General features: G+C 42.8%; 2 protein-coding genes across 8 annotated transcripts in view; one reads left to right on the top strand and one right to left on the bottom strand.

Moving 5' to 3' along the window:
* Positions 1-409: 409 nt before the first annotated feature.
* Positions 410-4,266, top strand: LOC148818480 (testis-expressed protein 47-like). The gene is made up of 7 exons (XM_088936350.1): positions 410-517; positions 710-782; positions 1,572-1,675; positions 2,084-2,148; positions 2,515-2,722; positions 3,192-3,342; positions 4,184-4,266. The coding sequence occupies exons 1-7, from the start codon at positions 410-412 to the stop codon at positions 4,219-4,221; spliced, it is 747 nt and encodes a 248-aa protein (XP_088792476.1). The 3' UTR covers positions 4,222-4,266.
* Positions 4,267-4,657: 391 nt separating this feature from the next.
* arhgap17a (Rho GTPase activating protein 17a) overlaps positions 4,658-10,204 on the bottom strand; it is a 60,688-nt gene continuing 55,141 nt past the window's right edge. For 2 of the 7 annotated variants that reach the window (XM_088936822.1, XM_088936826.1), the window contains one exon: positions 4,658-6,792. In XM_088936822.1, coding sequence (XP_088792948.1) covers positions 6,650-6,792 — 143 coding nt within the window. In that variant the 3' untranslated portion in view covers positions 4,658-6,649. Of the gene's footprint in view, positions 9,305-10,204 lie in introns of all 7 variants that reach the window. The other 5 variants (XR_016094436.1, XM_088936825.1, XM_088936823.1 and 2 more) reach the window with 5 other exon arrangements.

Genomic DNA, 10,204 nt, shown 5'->3' with positions numbered 1-10,204 from the left:
GGGGATGTCCAGCTTCCTGGGAACTGGTACAAAACTGAGCCCTTTGCTGAGGAGGGATCGCTCATCCTGTGAAAGGGAAAGGTCAGAAGGTATGGTGACAACAAGGTTAGGATTGGTGAGGGTGTTCGGGGTGTTGATGGTTTTCTTCTGTAGAAGATGACTGAGTTTTTTGTCCTTCTCTGTAGTGAGAAACTGGTAGAGTTTAGAGTTGAGAGATCTAATGAGGTTAGTTATGAAGGGAAGATGATGTGGAGCTGTAAGCCGTAGAAATTCCTTAGCCTCTTTGATGTTGTTGTCGGAAAGGATAATCTGTTTTTTGAGGGAGAAAATGGTAGAGAGCATTAGCATTAGCATTCCTAATTAGTATTAGGAATGGTCAGGCAGCAGCTGTTGCCAGGGTGACGAAAACATGGCTTCCAACGCCCTGTCTTCCTCTTTGAACAGCGTCACCTACCACTATGCGGCCTACAAGACCTCACTTTTTGCCGAGGTCGAGAAACAGAAAAGCACACACAAGGTCCGTCGTGCGCTTGACCCGTTAGCTTTTTTTTTTTGCGATTTTGAACGGCCGAAAATAGTACTTAAGGAATTGAACCCTAAAATTTTAAGACCCAATGTTTATGTGAAGAAGAGCTGCACTTACATTATTAGGAGTATGGTTATATAAATACTGCAATATATTAACAATTTTGTTCTTTGTTTACATTAGAAATGTTTGATTCACAGATTAATTTACGTAGCGAAGATCAGTACGAGTACAGTGAAGAAGAGCGACATCACAGGTAAACAATAAATACGGCGATTCTTATTCAGCTATGTAAGCGTGAGGTCACGTAAAAACGAAGTTTTAGGAAGTTAAAAAAACTTTGAGGAACAGAATTAGATGGAGGTGTTAAGCACAGGACAGGCTCAACAATGTTATATGCAATGCAACATTACTTAAAACACTGGTTTTCAAGTTACAACTGACCACACCTATGTCCATTACTGCTAGTGTGGTCACCAGCATTGTTGGATTCTTTGTACGGTTGGCAGCATTAAGTAGTCCTCTTTAATTAGTCTGATTTTTATTTAACTCAGCAGCGAACTATACTTGGCCCGAGATCGGGTGATATTGCGCTTGAATGGCGAGGTCGGAGATATTACAGAATTTGATCGGATGGAAAGCCATGAAGGCTAAGAATTTTATTAGTGCTCAATACACACACTAATGATATAGCCAATTAGTGCTAAGCTCCCAGGTACGGGAGCAGCTTACTCTATATCCACCTTAATATTCCGCTATATTAATGAATAAAACACTTAATGATGCGATGATATTGTGCGTTTGTGGGCAAGAAAGACGTGTCACTATTGCAAAGCCTAGCAAGGACGGAGAACAGAAACCAATAGATCAAAATGAAGTAGTGATCTCATCTCAACGTCGATCATGAACTGTAGGTACTGACTGAACTTGCAGGTATTGACGCGTCCTAACCGCCAGGGGGAGTCCTTAGCATACTGTATACCGGAATACCCGGGCGTTTTCAAAATCTGAATTCTGTGTTTGAAAAGGGTGTTCCGTGTTGTAGATCACTACGAGCAGCTGTTTAACCATCTGCAGAAGAACCCCCAGGCAGAGGGTGTCACTGGGCTTCTGCTGCTGTACCCGAGATGTATCCTGCATGTGCTGGAGGTAATCCGTCTTTGCACAGCACACGACTCAATAGGAATAACAGCACCCGAGAATTAAGCGAATTGAAATAATTATTGCGCGTTTCAGTCATAATAAATAAGTCTTAACCCGCCTGGCTGAGCTCTTACCTCCTGGAAAGAGAGGACAAGGAGGCTGGGACTCTATTTAGTAGGCATCGTGCACCAAAACTTGTTTCACATCTGTGTGACTATGAATCATCAGGTTCATCAAAGTCGCACACGGTTGTAATTGAACCGTGCCATGTGTTATAAACTGTCGTGATCTTATTATTGTGTTCCCCATTCTCGGCGCATTTCAATTGTCACTATACGAATTGCTGTAGTTTAATATTGAAATCGTGACGTGTGTGATGGATATCAGTATGCTAACATGCATTCTCTCCTGCAGTCCTCTTCAGATGTCTTAAACACAATTCTGCAGGATCTTAGGGCAATGGAGGAGAAAAGCACCGAGTAAGGATTTCCTTGAAGCTTTGGAGAGTGCCTGGAATGGCATACAGGAAATGTAGCGCGGTATCTGAAACCCCATCTGCACAGTCGTTAGTGAAGGATCAGGATGGAAAACAGGCGGCCATGATCTCATACTGCAGTCAACACTCTTGACTTTGGAATCCTCATTGTTTAGGTTTATGACTTCTGGGTGATACAAATGTTATTTTCACACAAGCACCAAAAAACTGCTGATTCATCTTAAAAAAAACTGAGAAAACCTACAATTGAACAATTATACAAAGCACCAAAAAAAAAAAACGCAAACATTTACCCGGAACAGTGTCATCCAGCTGGTGTTACAGGTGATTGATGTATGTATTTCTATAGATCTCTCCTGAAGGATGCCAGGATCCTGGTGATGTCCTACAGTGTTCCGGGCCATGTGTTCCACGAGTGGGGGTTCAGGTGCCTGAACCTGCCCCTCAGCCTGCAGGAGGAGGCCCGGAGCACACAGACCATGGAGAGCCTGGTTCCTGACTGCCTCTCCCTGCTCTACAGGCTGTGCGCACACCTGCTGAAGGGCAGCACAGACCAGGTAATAGCGGGAACAGGTGATGAGGGCAGTGCAGTCGACGAAGGCCTTCTGATGATATTGCTTTTTATATTACACAAAAGATCAGTTGATGATTAACAAACAGCAATAGAGGGGCATGACGGTTAGCACCACTGCTTCACAGTCCAGTTCTGGACTGAGGTGCCTTATATGTGGGGTTTCTGTCATCTCCCTCTTTTCCTGTGTTTTTTCCCCAGTGATATTTTTATTCTGTTATATTAATAAATCTGGCTGAACCCGCTTGGCTGAGAGCTCACCTCCTGGCAAGAGGACGAGGAGGCTGGGACTCCCGGGAGCAGTGAGGAGTGGCGAAGGTGCTGCCGCAGAGGCGGAGACAGCAGGGGAGGAAAATGTCCTCCCCAGTCAATGAATGGGGGGGGCAAAATGATGGGAGGGAAAAAATCCTACAAGCGAGCAACAGGAGTATCCCAGGCTTGCCATCTGTTTCCAGGGTGACCGCGAGGAGGGGGAGGAGGTCCAGGAGCAGGACCTGCTGGTGGAGGAGGAGACCGTGGCTCAGCTGTGTCACAGTACCGCGCTGCGCACGCCCGCCTCCTTCCTGCAGGCCTACCACGCGCCCCTGCACGTCCTCATGGACTCAGGTGATTCGGCTTCGCAACAGGAGCTGCACCACTCATGGTTCAATAACCACCCCCATTACACACGGTTCTGGGATAGTCAGACAGCCAGGCCAAAGTACCTGCTGTCAGGAGGTTGCTGGTTCAAAGCCACCCAAGTACTGTCACTCTGAGCAAGTTACCCAATGCCTTTGTGCTCACGTATGTCACCACCTAGTGTCTGCAAGGTGAGCTGCAGCATGGTGAGTGTCCAGGCGCACTATGACTGCTGTGGCTTCATCCAGTTGGGGGCTGCACATTGGTGGCGTACTACCTGTAAAGCGCTTCGAGTGGAGTGTCCAGAAAGTTATTATTGCAAGGCCCTTAAGGTATAAACATTGGCCAAATAACCCATTTGAAACCTTGGATACAGTCATAACCACTTACTTTCTTGTCCCAGATTTTCATTCATTAACTAGGGAATACTATGTTGTCAATGCACAGATGTGTTAGAATCTACACTACAGCAGCAGGCTTCCAGGATGAGTAGCAGCTTCGACACCATCTGAAAAGGTGCATTCTCCCCACTGCCTTACTTTAAGAGCATATGCCCTGCGTGTAGGAAATTGTGCACTTGTGTGAAAAGTCAGAACACAAGGATTTTCTGAGGTTGGAGGGTAAGCTCTTGGCTGGTGTTTTTCCTCCATTCTCTGCTCCACTACAAACACAAGGCTCTAAAACTAACACCTTTGGTGTTTTGATTACTTCTACTGAAAACAAGTTTACATTGCACAATATATGTCAAAATAATTCTTCAGAATACTACAAAGGAAATTGGGGTGCCAAGCTGTTCTCCACTAACACGGTTCTCTTCCTTCATTTTTAGAAATTGTGTGGCCCACTCAATGTCACCTTTACTGGTAACAACTTCTCATGAGACTGAACAAGTACACCAGCACATAAATGGAGTAACCAGACACCTGCTATTGACTTTGTGTTGATAAACACCCATCAAGCTATTAAAAAAACACAATAAAATGCATTTTCAAAGACAAACTGAGCTATTGCCATTTTAATTCCAGCAAGGCTCATTTTACCTACAGCTGATATACTTTTCTTTTTATGTATAAATGACGGTTTTCATTGTTGAGATTGAGAAAATATTTTATTATTTAAAACAGACTTGGTATTTATGGTGTATGTTTAAGTTGTCAACCAGGCAGCCAGGCAGTGGGAAAATGATATCACTGCTGTTTCCTAAGACTACAAATTGAAGCAAAGGAGAACAGGGTATCTGTATTACTACACATTGAATTTTTCAAATTTTCACAAACCTTGGGGAAACATTAAAAAAAAACAGTTTTGATCATAAGGTTTTTTTTTATTCTGTCAACAAAAAGAGTAGTTATGAAGCCTTACATGTTTTTTCAATTTTCGTATGTAATTAGAAAGAGATCCGAGCTAAAAAATGCAGCCTTAACAATAACCGTATAAGAATATGATTGTTCATTTTAAAGCCTTTCCAAAAACTGTGCCTTGCGTACACAGCAAGAGAGGAAGTGCACTTGATAAAGAGATACAGCATCAGGAAAACAATAGCTGGTTACAGGCAACATTAGCAAGACCCTACAGATGACTACCATAATGATAACTTAAATACAAATTTACAAATAATCTTCTAAGGGCAATCAGAATACCACAGACTAAACCCTTAGTGCTATTTGTTTTCTGTTCTCTGAGAACAGAACACAAAAGTGACAGTGAGGAAACCAACACAAAAATGGAGCATTTCTGGCCTTAAATTCTTAAACCACTTCACTGCTGAGTTTCAAGGTTGTTTTTTCGTAAAATAGCTCCAAAGTAAAAAAAAATACAGCTCAGTGGAAATGACCATTAAACGCACAAACATTTTACAGGCATCTTAAAAAAAAGCCTAATACCTAAGAAGTAAAACCATCTCTCCCTTGAAGAATGTTTGTTTCACAGTGCACAGCATTGTGTGTGAATGTTGTAAATGAGCTATTCAGACAGGTGGACAACCCTGGTCCTCCAGTGCCAACTTTCTGCTGACTTCAGAGGCATCTAGCAATTAGCGCCTGATTAAGACCTGGAAAACAGCTGACTTTCATTTGCTCTCCACTTGATTGGTTTAATTAAGTCGTTAAGGTCTGAAATGGAATGAAAACAAGGAATCATTGCGACAGTCCATATTCAGGGTTGTCTACCTCTTTTGTTGAATGTTTAAAAAGGCATTAGTAAATGGTTCAAGTTGCTCATTTTGTCTCTGTAGACAGCAGGTATTCAGTCCTTCTCTTGAATAGAACTGGTCAGAGGAGTCTGACTAATAAGTCCACTAAACTGGTACCATCATAAGCAATGTTGATCAAAAATGCACCAACAGCAATGGTTAACACACAAATTACAGTGCTTTTCTTAAAAAATAATCCATGCTTGAACCCAAACAGCGGTAATAACCAGTCAAATGTCATTTCACAAAAGTCAGATTCTTTAGTACAGTATGTACTTCATTGTAAAGCTCACTGAATCAAAGTCTTCTTATACAAGATGTTCTAAAAAGAGAAGGATTGATTTATTGCACAGTCTGTGAAAGAAAGGAAGCAGATCTGAAAGTACAGATCAGACAGCCAGTGACTTGTTTCCAAACACACTGGACTGACAAAAGGCACTGAAACGCATCAGCTGACAACTGGGAACCTGCAGCCACCAGCACAATTTGCTAAACGGGTTTTTTAAATTTCTGCCTCCCGAGTAATACTATTATTGTTTTAACTACATTAAGAAGGAATGTTTCTTAGGAAAGGCTGTTTCTGTTCTTAAACCACATCCTTGCAAAAGATACAGCATATTTTTGACGCGTTCATACTGCACATGTACAGTATATATAAAGATACTCTTATGATCAAAGCTTCCCAGAGTTCCAGGACACTGGCTTTAAAGAAAAAAAGACTTTTTGAACCAATAGCTTGTTTGATAGCAACCAGTGCAGAAGGTTGCTATGCTTTGCTTTGTTAAATTTATTCAACTCTTCCATTTTCAAACACAGTATCGCAATAACAGCATCTGTCAATAATCAGCAGCCGTATCCTGAAGCTTCTGAGGAGCTGTGGTAATGGCAATTTGGGGCGCCAGCTCTTCTGTCCCCATTCTTAGAGCAACACCCCGATTGTCTAAAGCTCTTGCAGTCAAGGGAGGGAGGCCAGTGGTGCCCCCGTTGCTGAAGAGGAGTAGCGTGTTGAGGGCAGGGCCCCAGGGGAGTGAGGAGGAGGAGGAGGAGGAGGAGGCGAGCCCGGCTGGACAGGGGAAGGATGAAGCAGCGGAGGGGGGGGGTTCCTCACAAGGCGGTGCTCTCGGAGTCGAGCTCTGGGTCTTGCAGCGGGGGGTTGTACAGCTCTCGGCCAGCGGGAGACACGGGCGGCTCCACAGGGAGCTCAGGAACTAGGGCGCGGGTCAGCCCTTTCACAGCAATACTGGAATCTGCACAGCCAAGCACAGTGGGGGTTTAGTCCACAAGGGAATGCGTTCAACACAAGTTTCCCCAGTAGCAAACGTCGGGAGCTACAAGGCTGTAATTAGCATTGCATCATTCAAACACATAAGAACATACAAGAAGTGTGAGGTTTCAAATCACTTCAGTGGAGCCTTTTAAGATTTCCCAGTCTTTCAATTGATCCCATTAGTGAAATGGAAAATACGGTGGTGCCAGCCCACACTTTGAGTATAAATGAATTAGAATGATGTACTGTACAAGGCTAAAATGAAGTTCCTTTATCAAAGACAACTTGGTATTTTCCATACTGGAATATATCATACCACTGCTGCAAATTATACTAATGTGCCAAGAGGGTGCATTTATTTTAATTTATTTTACTGTAATTGTTACATTAATATCTGCAATAATTAACACAAAGATCACAGTTTCTAAAGAGTGAGCTCCATGTGACAGTGGGCCTAAACAGGTTTGAGAAACGCCTCAGCAGCAGTATGATCCTCAGTATTCCAGCTCACACTAGGATAGTTATTCAGCATGAATCTAGGTTAGTTGTTCAGTTATGAACCTCCACCATGTATGATGCACTGCTGATGTGAGTGATCCCGACTGGAGTACAAGGACTACATATCACTGTACTCAAAACGGTCCCATAATAAAAAAAAACAAACAAGTCACATTGGGAAAAGGTTGATCTTTAACCTGACAATGAAGACGATATCCTTGACTCAAATTTAAAGGTGCATTCTACGTTTTAAAAAAAAACACGTTTTTAAAAGGAAAAAAAAAGGTAATGTTGTACAAACCCACAGGGTGTATGCAGGGGACATTCCAGGAACTTGAGACGAACAGCAGTTAGTTTGCACAGACAAGTGTCCGTGCAAACGGGGCTTTTCGCACAGCCAGAGATGATTGACGTTAGTAAGGGCGGGCAAGCAGGGTTAGCACACACTGGGGTTAATAGGCAGAGAAGCAGTGTGCGCAATTCAGGGACGGCTACTTTTTTGGCCAATCAGGTGCCCTTGTGTGCTTACCATAGCCTGCCTCCCAACATCATCTCTTAGAATGGCAGGTCAGACATCTGCAATATTTAATATTTATTCACCTCTAAATATGAATGCATTTACATCAATGACATCCCTACGTTCCTTACAGTATGTCATCTGGAAACAAAGACCTCCAAAGCAGCAATTGTAAATAATAAAGAACAGTATTAAAATGTGTCTTTTGCACACTGGCCTTTGTGTATAAATATACTATAAATATTAGAAAGCACGTGCATTAACCTCTTCAACTACTTCAGTCAGACGAAGAGGGGAAAGAACTGAATTCCCCCCCCCCCAGAAGAGGAACTTAAAATAATTGAGTCTTCTATGGGAATTTGTAGTCTTTCACCAATTATAAAGGAAATGTCTCGTTTAGTTCTGTAGACAGAACAGGTCATTTTATTTCAAACCTTAACCCAAATTACAACATGCAGGGCCTAAGAAAATACCATGAAGCAAAAATTGACCTTGATATTGATTGCACAATAAACCTTTTAAAATCCTGCAGGCAAATTAAGGGACGACATTGCACCCTTTACATTGATCTTCAATGAAGGCCAGGAGTCACAATGTCAAAGTGCAGTGGATTAGAGCTGCGATGCATGCCAGAAGTCAAGAGGGTCACGTGGGCATTGTTTCATTCTCATTTCTTACAGTAAAACACATTTTCTGATGCAGTAGGTTTTGCAGCATGCATTGCTATTGCAAAGACCTATCAACAACATGCACACCAGAGTTGGCAGAAACCATAGCACACTACTAGGTCTTGCAAACCTAAAGCCACAATGCACAATCTAACAGGGACATGGGGAGCAGGGAGTTATGCAAGTGCTGCTGTGGGTTTTCCCTACCATAAATGAGTCACAGAAGTCCTAGGCTGCTTGGTGCAGACCATTTAATAAAAAACCCTTGTGATGAGAGGATGAATTATGCACATCCACTCAAAAAAGGAGTAAACAGCCAGTACACTGTTGATCTTGGCATCACGCAAGCATTGCTAAGAAAGCTGAACGTGATTGTGCATTAAATGGTAAAGGGAAAAAAGACAGTGGCATTTTCCTCTACTGCCATCTTTTGCTTTTACTGCTCCACATCTTTTCCCGAGTTGTGCTTGATTCTTTGCATTTAACTCTTGAGAAAAAATGTATCCACATCTCATGTCAGCTCTTCAATGGGGGTTAATGGTAGGAACATGGCTCTCAAGCGATCAAAAAGTAGATGTGGTTATAAACGAGATGGGCGTTTTTGGTGATAAAATGAAAAACAGAGGTTAAGTACCTGGTGGACAATGTAAACACAACAGTTCAACCGCAAGCAAAATGCCTCAAGCATGTACAGAACAGCAGAGGCTGCTGTAACATAACACATGGAGTACAGCGCTGAGAGCAGGGGCACTGGAAACTGCAAATGCAAGTGTCTCATTACAAACCTTCCTGCTGGAAAGATCATCAACCTGTGGAGGTATTGCGACAAGGCCGTTAGTGCACAATTAATGACAATTAGAGGTGTATTCAGATAATCCCAAGTCAGCGCTGATCTGCACAATGTTAATGACTGATAGAGAAAGAGAGGTAGCTGAACAGGATTACTGATGGAGAGACTAAAAAATGTATTCTGCCACCTGTGGATTATTGATCACAGGTTTATCCCATTTTTTCCTCCAATGGGGCACTGTGCTGTATTGCGTCCTGTTAAGAAAGCCAGTTTAGGAGAGCTACATTTCTATTCTGCTTGGCTGTTTAGCCAGCTAACCCAATACTGTCTTTAACACACATTTCTTAGAAGGGGTCAGTGAACCACACTTCTGAAGCATCTGTACACTGGGCTCACCAAGATGGTTCTAGACTGAAACAAAAAAAAGCTAACAAGCAAGTTTGGGGACAAGATACGGTTTTGGCAGCTTCAGATTTCAGGCTTAGAGTTACAAAAAGTGGTTTCTCTGCTTTTTGTTGTCATGGAACCCAACTGATCTGTAACATCAATTTTTTTTCTCCCCATTGTGTGAGTGACCGGCACTGTAATGACAGCATGGCACTCACAGTATTCTAAAACACTCTGGATTCCTACAGACACTACAGGACGTTATGATGTTCTAATCCACAGGTACAGTACAGGAACCTAAAGGGTGTATTATGCATGCAGCGACTGGCTATCCTATGCATGCGGAATATCTTTGCATAGACAATCCTATGCAAAGCCAAGAATCGCTAAAATGGGCACCAGACACTTTGTACGGCAATGCAAACCCATTTTGGAAGCAAAGACCTCTTCCCTGGATCACAGGAAGCACAGGGGTGGCATGTTTACATGCTCGAGCTCAGAGCAGGATTTCTCCATGTCGGACATGACGCCG

Source organism: Atractosteus spatula, chromosome 18, assembly GCF_055471065.1.
Source record: "Atractosteus spatula isolate fAtrSpa1 chromosome 18, fAtrSpa1.hap1, whole genome shotgun sequence".
NCBI classification, from domain to species: Eukaryota; Metazoa; Chordata; class Actinopteri; order Semionotiformes; family Lepisosteidae; genus Atractosteus; species Atractosteus spatula.
The sequence above is the reverse complement of the archived record's forward strand: the minus strand, read 5'-3'. Positions and strand labels throughout refer to the sequence as shown.